General features: G+C 39.9%; 1 protein-coding gene across 1 annotated transcript in view; it reads left to right on the top strand.

Annotated features, from left to right (window-relative positions):
• The window catches only part of TLL1 (tolloid like 1), a 207693-nt gene that overhangs the window by 105785 nt on the left and 84257 nt on the right, over nucleotides 1-17651 (top strand). Inside the window, exon 3 of the mRNA XM_075347314.1 lies at nucleotides 646-756. Coding sequence (XP_075203429.1) covers nucleotides 646-756 — 111 coding nt within the window. The remainder of the gene's footprint in view (nucleotides 1-645; nucleotides 757-17651) is intronic.

Raw genomic sequence — 17651 nt, 5'->3', positions numbered from 1 at the left:
AACCATACGTCCAAAGACGGGAAGGTAGAAGGCAGTGTAATTTGGGTGTAGGACTCATGTAATATTACAACCTCACGTGAGCTCTGGGAACGCAAGCTCCAATATCACTGGAACTGTGCTGGCATCAGAGGTTGACTATAAGTTTTTTTTTTTTTTTTTTTTTTTTTAATGGCGCCAATTGTTGTGAATGAGAGGGGATTGTCGTAGGAGTGGACAACCCCTTTAAAAATAGTATGAAGATCAAGGCTGATAAAAGGTAAAAAGCATCCAGTACTATAGATGTTCGAGATGAAGATACAGCTATACACATTACAAGTTATCATTTTAACTTTGTCTATTTTTTTCATTTTTTTTTTTTTTACCTTAGTACAATGGGAGTTATGGCACTCGACAAGTTCACTTATACAATTGCAATTTTACACATCTTATCTTAAATGATCTGCATATTCTTTGGGAACTTTTAATTAGTTTTTAAGCCATGCGAACATTGTCTAAGAATCCTAAGAATGTCTGTCACATACTCATGAATGGCAATGTCTGTACATACGATATGACTGTCAGTCTAAACCCAATAATAGCTTATCTTAACCCAATGGAATGTTGTCATATAATTACTCACTTTCTATATTGTTTTTTTTCTTTTAGAAGTCTTTTGGGGAGACATTGCCTTAGATGAAGAAGATTTAAAAATCTTTAAAATAGACAGAACCATTGACCTCACTCGGCATGTAAATGAACATTCGGGACACACCACCGGTAAGAAAACCTTTTTTGCACCATAGACCTGATTGTCAAAATTCAATTTTTCTTGTTCCTTTCTGCGGAGGCACATTTTTGCTATTAGCATATATTATGGCTTATTTATTGTGAATTTTAAGGCTTTTTTGAAGTTTATTTATCTGGCACTTTGTTAATTTTTCAAGGACAGCAGAAAAGCTGTCATTTTTATTTTCAGTTTTGAGCCATTTGCCAAATCATAATAATTGCCACAAATTAAAATGTGTGATTTATATATGGTCCATGTAATCTAATATACTTCTTTGGAAATGTTCAGTTTTGTTGCTGGCTGTTAGTGATGGATACCCTCCAGGGCAATCCTGTGGCCCCTCGGCAGTAATGTCCATCAGTTCAGTGTAATAATTCTAATGTCATTCTATAGACTTTTGATGAACATGTGGCACTTTCTTCGTACAGATCCAATTTTTCCTGCAGCAAATTTTTGTCGGAATTTTATTTTTAATATTTACATAGGACAAGCTGACAAACAATAAATTTGAATCACAATTACTACTAAACTATAAAAAAAATATGCAACCAATCATAGCTCAGCTTTAATTTCGTAAAATTTATTTGGTAAAATGAATAGTGCACTGTGATTGGCTGATAGGTCAAGTTTACGGGTTGACGGCTTGGCTGGATTAGTATTGTTGCTTTTGTATATGTGAAAAAAGGTTTTATTGATAAAATTTAAATACTAAAACAATTGTTACTCTAACTGCAGTGTATAATCAAACCCATATAAACTCACCTTCAATCCTGGAGGAAAAGTCTTAAAACCTTATGGGGCTGGTGATCTTATTTCAAAATCCATGGCAGAATGGCTATATACTCCTGAAATAAAAATGAGCTGGAATCATAAAATGCCCATTTTTAAAGAACCAGTCACCAGGTTTTTCCCTTATGAGCTGCGGCCACCACCAGTGAACCCTTATATACAGTATTCCAGGATACTGTATATAAGAGCCCAGGCCACTCTGTGTAACGTAAAAAACACCTTTTATAATACTCACATAGGTAGGTGTCCAGTTCGATGGGCATCGCTGGTCGCGGATCTAGCGCTTCTTGTCTGCTGTGATCGCCGGCCTCCTTCCCAGCCCACTATGGATGATGCGTCCTATGTCATCCACACAGGCTGGCATTGCGGTCTTGCTCAGGTGCACTTCTCTCTGCTCTGCTGAGTGCAGATCAGAGTACTGTATTGCGCAGATGCAAGGAAAAGTCAAAGAACACCCACTCGTGCGCAGGAACGCAATAGAGGACTCTAGATGACGTAGGACATGTCATGCACACTGGGCTGGTAAGGAGGAGGACGGCAATCGCACAAGATGGAGGAGGTACCGGACTGGTGACCAGCATCACCCATTGGACTGGACTACCCCCTAGGTGAGTGTTATAAAGGTGTTTTTTTTACGTTATACAGTGTGTCTTGGGCTCTTATATACAGTATTCTAGAATGCTGTATATAATGGCTCAGTAGTGCTAGCCCAGTTTATAAGGGGAAAAACCTGGTGAGAGGTTCCCTTTAATATTATACAGGTATTTTTTGTTCTTTGATGGATTTTCAAGGTAAGCACTTCAACTTCATCAAGTCAATGGTATTTATTTGTTAATATGTAATTTGTTTTGTGAAATTCGTGACACATCTGCTTTATGTGTGTGTATATGTATGTATATATATATATATATGTATATATATATATATATATATATATATGTATATATATATATATATATATATATGTGTATATAATCTCACGAGTATAGAAGAAAATGTCTTGTACGATATTGAATCTAAATTTCTAGAGGCCAAGCAATGAGACTATATACAAAATGACATTTTTGTTATGAAATCAGTCTATAAAAAGCAGCCTATCTTCGGTCTTTTTATACTGAAAGTTCTTTTCCATAATTTATTTTTAAAAGTACTAAACTGATTGCTAAAAACTAGCAGGATATTCCAAGATTTGTGATGCGTTTGTAATTTGTTAACAAAAATAACACATGTGAAATATTATTTTAGCGGCTATGTAAAGTAAACACCTACCAGGCATACTACACATTCTGAAATATGCCAGCTATTCTGTACTTCTAACAGACTGAGTAATGTGAATTATTTTAGCCATCCCACATTTTTCTTCCTCCATTCCCTGGCTGGGAAGTATAGGAATTACTAGCAGGAATCAAACGAAAGCCAGATCGTGATACATAGACGTTATGCTTCATTTTTCCTCATTTTGTTTTAAAAACAGTTCTGTTCTCATTCCCAACATACTGATCATAATTATCAGACTTCTTCATTTTTGGTTTGCATACTTCTTATAGCTCTCCCCAGTTATGTCACTTTTAAAAATTGTTGAACTTTCTCATGAGCCGATGATACATTTTTTTTTAGTTAATAATTTGTCCAATTAAATTAGTCTTTAGAAAAAATTACAGGACAGTAAATGATGAGATTTAAAACAGAAACTTTCCTTTATACTTTTTTTGGCTTGTTTATACAGTACAGACCAAAAGTTTGGACACACTTTCTCATTCAAAGAGTTTTTTTATTTTCAGGACTCTGAAAATTGTAGATTCACATTGAAGGCATCAAAACTATGAATTAAAACATCTGGAATGAAATACTTAAAGTGTGAAACAACTGAAAATATGTCTTCTAGGTTCTTCAAAGTAGCCACCTTTTTGCTTTGATTACTGCTTTGCACACTCTTGGCATTCTCTTGATGAGCTTCAAGAGGTAGTCACCAGAAATGGTTTTCCAACAATCTTGAAGGAGTTCCCAGAGATGCTTAGCACTTGTTGGCCCTTTTGCCTTCACTCTGCGGTCCACCTCACCCCAAACCATCTCGATTGGGTTCAGGTCTGGTGACAGTGGAGACCAGGTCATCTGGTGTAGCACCCCATCACTCACCTTCTTAGTCAAATAGCCCTTACACGGCCTGGAGGTGTGTTTTGGGGTCATTGTCCTGTTCAAAATTAAATGATGGTCCAACTAAACGCAAACCAGATGGAATAGCACGCCTGTGCAAGATGCTGTGGTAGCCATGCCGGTTCTGTATGCCTTCAATTTTGAATAAATCCCCAACAGTGGCACCAGCAAAGCACCCCCACACCATCACACCTCCTCCATGCTTCACGGTGGGAACCAGCCATGTAGAGTCCATCCGTTCACCTTTTCTACAAAGGCACGGTGGTTGGATCCAAAGATCTCAAATTTGGACTCATCAGACCAAAGCACAGATTTCCACTGGTCTAATGTCCATTCCTTGTGTTCTTTAGCCCAAACAAGTCTCTTCTGCTTGTTGCCTGTCCTTAGCAGTGGTTTCCTAGCAGCTATTTTACCATGAATGCCTGCTGCATAAAGTCTCCTCTTAACAGTTGTTCTAAAGATGAGGTGTGTCCAAACTTTTGGTCTGTACTGTATATATTATACCATTCTTTTCTGATTTGCAGGTGACGCTCAAGAGTATATTCGCACGTCGTGTTTTTGCTGATGTATTTTTTACTGCAAAAAAATTTTTACTTGCCCGTCGAAGTGAATGGCATTTCTGAAATCTTATGCACACATTGCTTCTGTTTTTCCATGCAGTTTTTAAGCAGTTTCAGATCTGTTCATCTGCATCAATTTTTTCATCATTATTGCAGCGTTTTTCACCCATTCTAATGAATGCATGGGAAAAAATGCCTGAAAAGAAAAGCATAAAAAAGCAACAAAAAAAACGCATATTTTTTTTCGCAGCATTTTTCCTGCTAAGAGACAAGTTTTTGATGCAGAAATGTTTGCAGCAATTACTAAAGTGCATACATACCCTAGATTCCCATAATGACTACCATACTTGGTGCAGTTTTGATGCATCATATTTTAGCTGCGTAAAAAAAAGTAGCGTCTTACCGTTCCAGCAAAGTGGATGTGATTGATAGAAATCTCCTGCCCACTGTGTCTTTTTTCTATTTTTCCACTTTGGATACTGACCTGCTGTGTAATTTTGACATCTGCATCGTCAATTTGTCTTGTGCTAAATATACATTTTGTTTGTGGCTTTTTCATTATTGATAAGGGAAAAATGGACATGTCTACGAGCATTTTGCACAGACACTCAGTCCATGAAAAAACAGACATGTAAAGAGCCCACCAGACTATAATCAAGTACATGTAGCCATGAAAACATGGATAGAACACATATGTACAATACAGACTCTGAATGAGGCATAAAGGGGGGTTTTCAGGCTAAACATACATTTCTGTAGTACCAACTTCTCCCTGCAGATTGATGAATCTGATTCCCACTGTCAGTATTCTGACGTTAGCAGCTCAAGCGGTCATCACGCTGATATGCGATCAGCATACTTGTGGTAGGAGCAGTCCACTTGAGCTGGCAAATAGAGCAGAGATGTGATAGAAACAATTTTCAAAAATGATCTTTTCCTACATTAATGAACATCAAGCTTAAAAATGAGTCTGGATTTATTTTACAATTTCATGAAATATGTATTTATCATCCTTGTTTGCATTCCTTATCCTGACAAATCATACACAATCTTATACATGTCAGCAGAGAACAATCATTAGACTTGTGCTTGTATAAAATTTAATTTAGCTTTTTTTCAGATTTTTACTTATTTTTTGAGATGCAGAGCGAACTTTGATGTCACTCTTCCAATGACCGTTATTTTCTGAAAGGCATTTTGGCTTTGAAATGCAAGGTACCTGATTCAATAAGATGAGTATACCTCTTACTGAATTAGGTGAAAGGCGAAGTGCCATGCATCTTCATGTAAGACTCACCACAAATCTTGGAATAACATTTGTGACCGTAGGATGCGACAGCACTTATGGTTAGTGATGGGCAACCCGAACTATAAAGTTCGGGTTCCATACTGAACACATATTGAACATGCTTGGACTCTGGTCACAGACTTCTCAAGAAGTCCATGTTACTGTTCGGGTTCGGCCACCCTGAAAAGATAAAAAAAGGAAGCAAAGTGGGGATTAAAGGGAACCTGTCATCAGAAATTTAGCTATAAAGCTAAAAGTTCCCCCCTCTGCAGCTCCTGGGCTGCATTCTAGGAAGCTTCCTATAGTTTTTGTGTCACCTTTTATCCCAAAATAAACACTTTGTAAACTGGTACCTTTTCGTATGTAAATTTCTTAAATTTTCCATGTGGGCGGGCTGCCTGATGTACGTTGCTGTTCCTCCATCATATTTACGCCGCCCCCGAACGCTGAATTTGAAAGTTCAGGACACCGCCCCTGGGTGCCCGTGGTCCAGCGCATGCGCTGTTCCACTGTAGCGGTGCCGTGCACTGTGTGCACGTGTGACCGCTGTGACGCTTTGCGCGGGCACGAGGTTATGGGCGGCGCTGTTAGTGTCATCAGTAAGTGCCGCCCATAACCTCGTGACCGCACTTTCCCATATTCCTCCAGCGTTCCTGCTGCTGAGCATGATGGGAAGGAGGGGACGTCCGGGCATCATTCCTCCAGCGCTTGCGCATAACGCTGGAGGAATATGGGAAAGTGCGGTCACGAGGTTATGGGCGGCACTTACTGATGACAAGTGCCAGCTGTTAAGAGCAGGACCCCAGTAAAAAGAGGGACAGGACCCGAAGGTTTCAAGCCAATGGGGCCAGGGACACACAGAGGACTGCTCTGTGTGGGAAGTCCTATACCTTCGTTGTGCTGACGCCGCTAATCTCTGAGCCGTTGCAGATAACACGTTAAGCTACTACCCGCTTTTTGCTAATTGTTGGGTTGCGTGAAGATACCTTCTGACTTAGGGGACTTTCTCCCGCTGTGTGCTCTGCCCCCAGAACGGTTACTGTGGATCCGATGGCTGACTGTCCTCTTGACCCATCCAGCCCTGTCCTCCAGTTCCCCGCGACTGAGTCTGTCTCCTCAGGCTCAGGACACCGTCTGCGACCCAGCCAGACTCTCCTCAGGGAGCTCTTACTCCCCAGGTCCTCTCTCTTTGACCATTACTACAATCTGACTAACTACTCCCAGCAGCCTGTCTGACTCATAGGTGGGCAGTTCCTTTCCCAGCTGGAACCACGCCCCCGATGTGCCCGACAAGTGTAGTGTTTGGTCGACTAGGATTTGTGCTGTTGGTACAGGATCACTGTTGCGGACCCCGGAACCAAGGAGGGTGGGCCCTGCACCAAGGATAGAGAATAGTGCAGTTCCCTGTGACACCCTGGATTAGTCCAGGGGCGTCACAAAATAACCATGATTTTGCTAGATTACGCTCTCCCTCTTCCCTGCACCTGACATGACGCTCAGCACACGCTCGCAGCAGAACCTTAGCACAGTGTCATTAGCATATCACATCCGAGATTCTTCCATCGGATGCCATACGCGTGTGCAAACAAGTCTAATATAGAGGCTGCTGTCTCTATATATAGAACATAGAGGCTGGCTAGCTATATACAGTGCTGGCCAAAAGTATTGGCACCCCTGCAATTCTGTCAGATAATACTCAGTTTCCTCTTGAAAATGATTGCAATCACACATTCTTTGGTATTATCTTCATTTAATTTGTCTTCAATGAAAAAATAAAAAAAAAATTGTCATAAAGCCAAATTGGATATAATTCCCCACCAAACATAAAAAGGGGGTGGACAAAAGTATTGGCACTGTTTGAAAAATCATGTGATGCTTCTCTAATTTGTGTAATTAACTGCACCTGTAACTTACCCGTGGCACCTAACAGGTGTTGGCAATAACTAAATCACACTTGCAGCCAGTTGACATGGATTATAGTTGACTCAACCTCTGTCCTGTGTCCTTGTGTGTACCACATTGAGCATGGAGAAAAGAAAGAAGACCAAAGAACTGTCTGAGGACTTGAGAATCCAAATTGTGAGGAAGCATGAGCAATCTCAAGGCTACAAGTCCATCTCCAAAGACCTGAAAGTTCCTGTGTCTACGGTGCGCAGTGTCATCAAGAAGTTTAAAGCCCATGGCACTGTGGCTAACCTCCCTAGATGTGGAAGGAAAAGAAAAATTGATGAGCGTTTTCAATGCAAGATTGTACGGCTGGTGGATAAAGAACCTCGACTAACATCCAAACAAGTTCAAGCTGCCCTGCAGTCCGAGGGTACGACAGTGTCAACCCGTACTATCCGTCAGCGTCTGAATGAAAAGGGACAGTATGGTAGGATACCCTGGAAGACCCCACTTCTTACCCCGAGACATAAAAAAGCCAGGCTGGAGTTTGCCAAAACGTACCTGAGAAAGCTGAAAACGTTTTGGAAGAATGTTCTCTGGTCAGATGAGACAAAAGTAGAGCTTTTTGGGAAAAGCCATCAACATAGAGTTTACAGGAAAAAAAAAGAGGCATTCAAAGAAAAGAACACGGTCCCTACAGTCAAACATGGCGGAGGTTCCCTGATGTTTTGGGGTTGCTTTGCTGCCTCTAGCACTGGACTGCTTGACCATGTGCATGGCATTATGAAGTCTGAAGACTACCAACAAATTTTGCAACATATTGTTGGGCCCAGTGTGAGAAAGCTGGGTCTTCCTCAGAGGTCATGGGTCTTCCAGCAGGACAATGACCCAAAACACACTTCAAAAAGCACTAGAAAATGGTTTGATATAAAGCACTGGAGACTACTAAAGTGGCCAACAATAAGTCCAGACCTAAATCCCATAGAACACCTGTGGAGAGATCTCAAAATGGTAGTTTGGAGAAGACACCCTTCAAATCTCAGGGACCTGGAGCAGTTTGCCAAAGAAGAATGGTCTAAAATTCCAGCAGAGCATTGTAAGAAACGCATTGATAGTTACCAGAAGCGGTTGTTCGCAGTTATTTTGGCTAAAGGTTGTGCAACCAAGTATTAGGCTAAGGGTGCCAATACTTTTGTCTGGCCCATTTTTGGAGTTTTGTGTGAAATGATCAATGATTTGATTTTTGTTTCATTCTCTTTTGTGTTTTTTCATTGCAAGCAAAATAAATGAAGATAATAATACCAAAGAATTTGTGATTGCAATCATTTTCAAGAAGAAACTGAGTATTATCTGACAGAATTGCAGGGGTGCCAATACTTTTGGCCAGCACTGTTTATAGTATACAGAGGCTACTGGGTTGGATGTATATCTACAAAACAAAGGCTGCTGGGCTGGTTATATATATATATATATATATATATATATATATATATATATATATATATATATATATATATATAGAATACAGAGGCTGCTGGGCTGGCTGTATATATAGAATACTGAGGCTGCTGGGCTGGCTCTATATATAGAATATATAATATGCTGTATATAGGAGCCCAGGCTACTGTGTAGAGCGTAAAATTAAATTTATAATACTCCCCTAATGGTCGGTGCAGTGCAGATTGTTTGGATGGGTATTTCCATTCTCCAAGTCCGGCACCTCCTCTTTCGGCCATCTTTGTCCTCCTTCTCCTGAAGCCTGGGTGCATGACGCATCCTACATCATGCACACTCACCGGCATTGAGGTCCTTCGTAGGCACAATTTCATCTTCCCTGAGCAGGGCAGTTCAAAGTATTGTAGTGCGCCTGTGCAGGACCTCAATGCCTGCTTGTGTGGATGACGTAGGACGCGTCATGCACCCAGGCTTTAGAAGAAGGACAAAGATGACCAAAAGAAGAGGCGCAGGACCCGGAGAACGGAGACACTTATCCGACCAGTCTGCACCACACCGACTGTTAGGTGAGTATTATAAAGTGATTTTTACATTCTACACAGCGGCTTATACTGCATGTTAGAATGCTGTATATAAGAGCCCACTGGGGGTGGCCGCAACTTTTAGTCACAAAATCTGGTGAGAAGTTCCCTTTTAAGCTTGCTTAAAAATCATCTCACCCTACGAACAAGCATTTTGCTCATTCAACGTGTAGTTGCCAGCCTGTTTAGACATGCCAATATATCGGGAAACTGAAAAATGCTCATTATGAATCATTAGCCAGTCTAAATGGACCCTAAGAAGCAATATAAATAAATATAGAATAGCCACAGCTAAGAATAACTGCTTTATATTAATGTAGGATTAAATAATAGATTAATTTTATTTTAGAATTCTAACTTTATAACGTTAAAAAAAAAAAATTAGTTTAAATACATATGAGAAATGAAGGATCCGACAGCAAGTCACATCTTAAAGACAATATATTTTAATTTTTTTTATAATTGTTTTTAGCTGACACTTTCACCTACATTTATACTACCTTAATGACAGAACACTTTTGATGATACATGATTATTCCAGTAGACAGACCCATTATTAAGTGTATAATGATACCTTTTCACGCATGGTAACATACACTTATATAGCAATTACATCTTTGTTATTTTCCTGCCAGAACTAATTATATCATATACTAGTTACGAGGAAAACTTGAAGACTCCTCAATTGATCTCCAGGTATAATTGCTTTCATAAAGGTCAATAATACATAAGCCTTCTAAATTTTTAAATGGTATAAGAAAAATCAGTACACATAGGTTGAAATTCAGACCAGAAGTTTCCCGCTGCTGATCCTCGCTCATCAAGCAATTGTCAGATGATGTTCTATCCTTTTTATAGATTGATTTATTCTAAAGCCCAGATTTGCCTTTCTTTCAAAAAAATGTCATAGCCTTCTTTATTGAATCAATGCTTGTTTAAAGGGAATTTGATTCTCTTACCATTATACTTCATCTGATGTCTACTGACAGGGAGTATGCAAGAATTTTGTGTTTCCCAGTAATATTATAATTAGTGATGAGTGAACTCGCAGATAACCAGGACTGGCTGATCCTGGTGATCCGGTTTCTAAAATCCAGTTTCGAGTCCCCATATAAGTCTATGGGGACTAGAATCCAGCGATTTAATAATGGTGTTAGGAGTGATAGGAGGATGGGAGCAAGCGTGCTGTACTTACTGAGACACTGGCACAGTTGTACGCTGCTCCCAGGCTGCGCATTATTTTCTGTTGCCACGCACTAAGCTCATTTCATATGACCTACTTTCCCCGTCCACTGGCACCTGTGATTGGTTGCAGTCAGACGTGCCCCCACTCTCTTGCAGCTGTTTTTTCCACCAGACCGTGATCCAGTGGGGTACTGTCACGTGTATAGCTACAGCCAATCAGCAGCAACTTAGCGACTGCAACCTTTACATTCCATCCGAGTTAAGAATCTTTACTTTCCCAATGGCGTGAAAAAAGTGGATTTTATTGAATAATACGGTAAGTCCAGTTAAAGGAGCAAGTAAAAAAGATGTTTCGGTCTTTGCTTAGACCTTAATTAGTTTTAACTGCTATCATGACAGGCACCTTCCTTCAGTTCAATGAGGTAGTTATCAAGGCCCTAATATTTGGAAGTCAGGAAGGACAGGACCCGAGTAGTATTTCTGGAAGTAAAGGTAGCTGAAGAGTACCAGGCGAAAATTTCCCAGGTGAGGTCCCCTAATTACGGTATCAGTGTTGCTCACACGTGGCAGGATTGTCCAATCCTGATGCTGTAATATTGCTGATAGTACTGATATCAAATATGAGGGCCTTGATCACTACCTCATGGAACTGAAGATAGCAGTTAAAACTGATGAAGGTCTGAGTGAAGACCGAAACACCTTTTTACTTGCTCCTTTAACTGGTCTTGCCGTATTGTTCAATAAAATACAATTTTTTCATGCTATTGGGAGTGCTCGGTTTTATCTTCTGTTACTGGTTTGGAAGCTACTGAAGCACCCATACCTATGCCAGAAGTGCCACGCTATATTCTAAAGAATCTTCACAGGAATAACTGGTAGATCAGCTTCACTGTAGTGGATTCAGATGAGCTGCAATAATACAAACAACCTGCGGACAGGTGTGGAATCCTTTGAGACAATGTTTTTAGCATCCACGTGGTTTGAGGATTAACAATCATCTTATTGATTTAATTTAGACGTTTGATCCTTAGTTTCCCTTTGAGATAAGTGGCAGTGATGTCTGGTAGCATCTTGTTTCTTCTTCCTCCTCATTAAAATAAGTTATTCATGTAATGTATAGCTTAAAGGCTTAAATTGCCATCTCCAAGATCCTATCCAAATATGTAGAAAATGTAGTAACAATATTACCAAGTACCTCCAATTAGAAATGTGGCATAGTTCTCCCGATATAGCCATGTCTCTTACCTCATGTGCAGGGTATTGCAGTTTAGGTATCCATAGTTACAACCAACTGTCACTATATGAGTGGAGGTAACCATGGATACTGCAAATTAGGTATTTGCTATTATTATTACACCCATTACATATCTGGATAGGATCTTGGAGATGGGAAAAACCCTTTAAAATACATATATGTAATGATTCTAGTGGGGCAACCTATGCAGCCGCACAAGGGGCCAAGAGGTAAGGGGGCCATTTTTACCTCCAAAGCAGGGGAAATTGTGCATCATGATGACCTATTAGACTGCAAAGCGCCGATATATTGTTCTTATTCAGATCTTTCGGTCTGTGTCTGTGTCTGTGTCTGGTTTGTGGTCATATAAACTTTCCAACAGTAGCTCCAATACTCAATAGATTGATCTGAGCAACTCTTACATAATTGTGAAGATTACTAAGCCGGAGAAAGACCAGTTCAATGATAAAGCCTTCTGCTTCTGTAAAACAAATGAAACCTTGGATGACTTGCGTGCTTTTACTACCAAGAATGCAGCAGCTTTTTTCTCTGTAGCCTGTGAGAATTATTTTGTATTTGTAGTCGTTACAAATTCTCAGAAGACTGAACACATATTTTCCCAAAATTATCAGAGTTGTGTACTGTTATTCTATTAAATGATCTCTCTAGGATTGATTGACAGGCGAGACACTAATTCCAAGGTTTCATTATTGCCCTGAAAAATAGTTCTGAGCAGTTAGTGGCCTTAAATATTTGCAGAGAAAACAGAACCCATAAAAGGTATAAAAATGTTTAAGGAATCACATTTGTTAGGGCAAGAAATGCGTGACCTCATAAAATAACATTATCTCTATATGTTTTTGCTGATAATTAAATTTGTTAGGTACCGAAATACTCTCGTGCCAATGTGATGTAGCTCTGCTCAAAACAGATGTCATTTTCCCCTCCTTGCTAATCTTTTGAATAATTATTATTATTTATTATTACAGCACCATTTAATCCATGGCGATTTACATGTTAAAGGGGTATACATAATAGGGACAAGTAAAATAATCATAAACAATACAAGACACCGACTGGTACAGGAGGACAGAGGTCCCTGCCCGCAAAGGCTCACAGTCTACAACGGATAGGTGAGGATACAGTAAGTGAGGGTAGAGCTGGTTGTGCGGCGCTGTATCAGACTGAGAGTTATGGCAGGTTGTAGACTTGTTGGAAGAGGTGGCTCTTCAGGTTCCTTTTCAAGCTTATCAAGATAGGGGAGAGCCTGATATGTTGTGGCAGAGCATTTCAGAGTATGGGGGAGGCACGGGAGAAATCTTGGATGCGATGGTGGGAAGAGGAGATGAGAGGGGAGCAGAGAAGGAGATCTTGTGAGGATCGAATGTTACATGCAGGAAAGTACCGGGAGACTAGGTCACAGATGTAGGGAGGAGACAGGTTGTGGATGGCTTTGTAGGTCATGGTTAGTGTTTTGAACTGGAGTCGTTGGGCAATGGGAAGCCAGTGAAGGGATTGGCAGAGAGGAGAGGTCAGGGAGTAGCGGGGGGGACAGGTGGATTAGCCGGGCAGCATAGTTTAGAATAGATTGTAGGGGTGCAAGACTGTTAGAAGGTTAGAAGGGAGGCCACAGAGCAGGAGGTTGCAATAATCCAGAATCCAGGCGGGAGATAATAAGAGCATGTACTAGGGTTTTTGCAGCTTCTTGGGAAAGGAATGTACGAATTCGGGAAATATTTTTGAGTTGAGGGCAGCAGGAGCGGAAGAGGGGCTGCATGTGTGGCTTGAGAGAGATCAGAATCTAGAGTAATTGAAAATAAATAAAGTAATGATGCATTTAGTCAGGGGAATCGTCAGGATCGTGCATAGGCACCATAGCAGAAGTTCTAATTACCCCTTCCCCCCCCCCCAAAAAAAAAGAAAAGAAAAAATATTTGGCTGGGTCACAGAAGAAGGTACTTCTCAACTTTACAGCCCTTAGAGACTATTTTACCTCCTATTAAAGTCCCTAGATTCCCCTTTCATTGTACTCATAAAGTATGATGCCAACAAAAATGCCCCCCGAGCACTGTATGATGCCCCACGGTGAATATCTCCACAGTACCCTCCACACATACAATATCTTACTGTACCCAACCCCCATGCTTTTTTGCAATTTTATTTCTCGTTTTGCTTTTTTATTTTTTTCCCGTTTTATAGTACACCTTTATAGTAAAATGAATAGTGTTTTTCAAAAGTATAACTTGTCCTGCAAAAAACAAGTTATCGTATGGCTGTATTGACAGAAAAATAAAGTTATGGCTCTTAAAAAACAGGGAGGAAAAATGAAAGCACAGAAAAAGAACAAAAACGGAAAATGGCCATGGCGTAAAGGGGTTATAGCAGAAAAACAGTGTCGTGGGGGCCCTAGCGCCTTGTGTCATTCTTCTGCAATTGATAAAACAAATGTCAGAAATCTTGAAATTTTCACACTAAGCCTAATCTTAGATTTACACTTACTGTTTTTTTTAAAAAAAATTTAAAGGGGTTTTTCCAATAACAAAGTTAATTTTAATCAATAGATCTTGGAATAATGATTTCCACAATTGAATATGATTTTAAAAAAAAATGTTCCTGTCCTGAGATATCATACATTTACAAATACATTTGTCCCTGCTATGTACTGTGTAATGGCCGTGTCTGACTGTACAGGTCTGATCATACCACATCTCCTGGGCAGGGGAGGAAGTAAAAAAGTACACAAACATTACACTTAGGGATTGAAAATGATTATTTCTTTGAGGTAACACATTTTTTAAAAACAGGCAGGGGAATGCTTTACCTTTCAAAAGAAATCAGCTGTGATCATGGGCTGTGCGATCTCCATACTCTCTTTTGCATTCTCCCCCTCCCAGGAGCTGTGGTATGATCAGACCATGTCCCTGTACGGTCAGACACAGCCATTACACAGTACATAGCCGGGGCACATATATAAGATTATCTTAGCACAGGAACATTTTTAAAAACACATCCAATTGTGGAACTTATTATTATTTCAAGATCTGTTGATTAAAATCGACTTTAAAATTAACTTTGTTCATGGGAAGTCCCTTTAAAATTCTGCTCATCATTGCATGGAGAATAAGGAAAATTAGACATGTAAAAAAAAAAAAAAATATTTAAAGGGGTTTTCCCATCTCCAAGATTCTATTCCCATATGTAGTAGGTATGATAATAATATGAGCAAATACCTCCAATTACAAATGTAGTATAGTTCTCTTGATTTGGCTATGTCTCTTACCGTATGTGCAGGGCATTGTAGCTTGGGTATCTAAGATTACAACCACTCAATAGCGACAGTTAGTTGCTCCAGGTCATAACCATGAATACCTAAGGCAGCGCTCACATCAGAAGTATTTTACCACAAAACCGGATCCGTCACAAATGCGGTACAGCCCTAATCATTGCCAATGGAATCGCGGCAAGATGCGGTCACATGCAGTGGTGTATGACGCACACTACAGCATGTGACTGCATCTTGCCGCGATTCCATTGGCAATAATTAGGGCTGTACCGCATTTGTGACGGATCCGGTTCTGCAGTAAAATACCGCTGATGTGAGCGCTGCCTAAGCTACTGAAATGCCTGCACATGAGGTAAGCGACACAGCTAATCAAGAGAACTATACTACATATCTAATTGTAGGTATTTGGCAATATTATTGTTGCACCTACATATTGGGATAGGATCTTGGAGATGGGAATAACCATTTAAACGTTAATATTTAGATGCTTCTTTTGAAAAAATTAATTTTATTTATTTATTTATTTATATATATATATATATATATATATATACACATTTCTTTACAAACACTCCACATTCTAGGAGGTCAAAAGTAATTGGACAAATAAACCAAACCCAAACAAAATATTTTAATTTTCAATATTTTGTTGCGAATCCCTTGGAGGCAATCACTGCCTTAAGTCTGGAACCCATGGACATCACCAAACGCTGGGTTTCCTCCTTCTTAATGCTTTGCCAGGCCTTTACAGCCGCAGCCTTCAGGTCTTGCTTGTTTGTGGGTCTTTCCGTCTTAAGTCTGGATTTGAGCAAGTGAAATGCATGCTCAATTGGGTTAAGATCTGGTGATTGACTTGGCCATTGCAGAATGTTCCACTTTTTTGCACTCATGAACTCCTGGGTAGCTTTGGCTGTATGCTTGGGGTCATTGTCCATCTGTACTATGAAGCGCCGTCCGATCAACTTTGCGGCATTTGGCTGAATCTGGGCTGGAAGTATATCCCGGTACACTTCAGAATTCATCCGGCTACTCTTGTCTGCTGTTATGTCATCAATAAACACAAGTGACCCAGTGCCATTGAAAGCCATGCATGCCCATGCCATCACGTTGCCTCCACCATGTTTTACAGAGGATGTGGTGTGCCTTGGATCATGTGCCGTTCCCTTTCTTCTCCAAACTTTTTTCTTCCCATCATTCTGGTACAGGTTGATCTTGGTCTCATCTGTCCATAGAATACTTTTCCAGAACTGAGCTGGCTTCATGAGGTGTTTTTCAGCAAATTTAACTCTGGCCTGTCTATTTTTGGAATTGATGAATGGTTTGCATCTAGATGTGCGCCCTTTGTATTTACTTTCATGGAGTCTTCTCTTTACTGCTGACTTAGAGACAGATACACCTACTTCACTGAGAGTGTTCTTGACTTCAGTTGATGTTGTGAACGGGTTCTTCTTCACCAAAGAAAGTATGCGGCGATCATCCACCACTGTTGTCATCCGTGGACGCCCAGGCCTTTTTGAGTTCCCAAGCTCACCAGTCAATTCCTTTTTTCTCAGAATGTACCCGACTGTTGATTTTGCTACTCCAAGCATGTCTGCTATCTCTCTGATGGATTTTTTCTTTTTTTTCAGCCTCAGGATGTTCTGCTTCACCTCAATTGAGAGTTCCTTAGACCGCATGTTGTCTGGTCACAGCAACAGCTTCCAAATGCAAAACCACACACCTGTAATCAACCCCAGACCTTTTAACTACTTCATTGATTACAGGTTAACGAGGGAGATGCCTTCAGAGTTAATTGCAGCCCTTAGAGTCCCTTGTCCAATTACTTTTGGTCCCTTTAAAAAAAGAGGAGGCTATGCATTACAAAGCTATGATTCCTAAACCCTTTCTCCGATTTGGATGTGAAAACTCTCATATTGCAGCTGGGAGTGTGCACTTTCAGCCCATATTATATATATATAATTGTATTTCTGAACATGTTTTTTGTAAACAGCTAAAATAACAAAACTTGTGTCACTGTCCAAATATTTCTGGACCTAACTGTATATATATATATTAGTGTAATATAAAATATATAATATAATGTTGCTTATGTCATGTGCGTGGCATTGCAGACATTATGTATCCATGGTTATGACCACTATATGCTTGGTCATAACCATGGATACCTAAGGTGTTCATGGAAGGAAAATTTAAAGAGGAAAATATATAAATAAAAATCATTTGCAGCCCATCTCAGATTTGCATTAGATCACATGGATGTTCGACAACTTTGAAGGGAATATATATATATTTTTTTTTTGTTCATAACTTTTCTTTTTCAGATCTTATATACCTTATTGTTTTGTGAGTTCCAGTCCACTACTCTTGGAAGAGTAATTGGACCGTGCAGACTAAAATCCATTATTGCTGTTTCTGGATATTTGGCATGACCCATTTTTGTTCGGTTTGTAGAGTAAACAATATCTATGT

Source organism: Anomaloglossus baeobatrachus, chromosome 1, assembly GCF_048569485.1.
Source record: "Anomaloglossus baeobatrachus isolate aAnoBae1 chromosome 1, aAnoBae1.hap1, whole genome shotgun sequence".
NCBI classification, from domain to species: domain Eukaryota; kingdom Metazoa; phylum Chordata; class Amphibia; order Anura; family Aromobatidae; genus Anomaloglossus; species Anomaloglossus baeobatrachus.
This window is presented reverse-complemented; position numbering and strand designations above follow the sequence as displayed.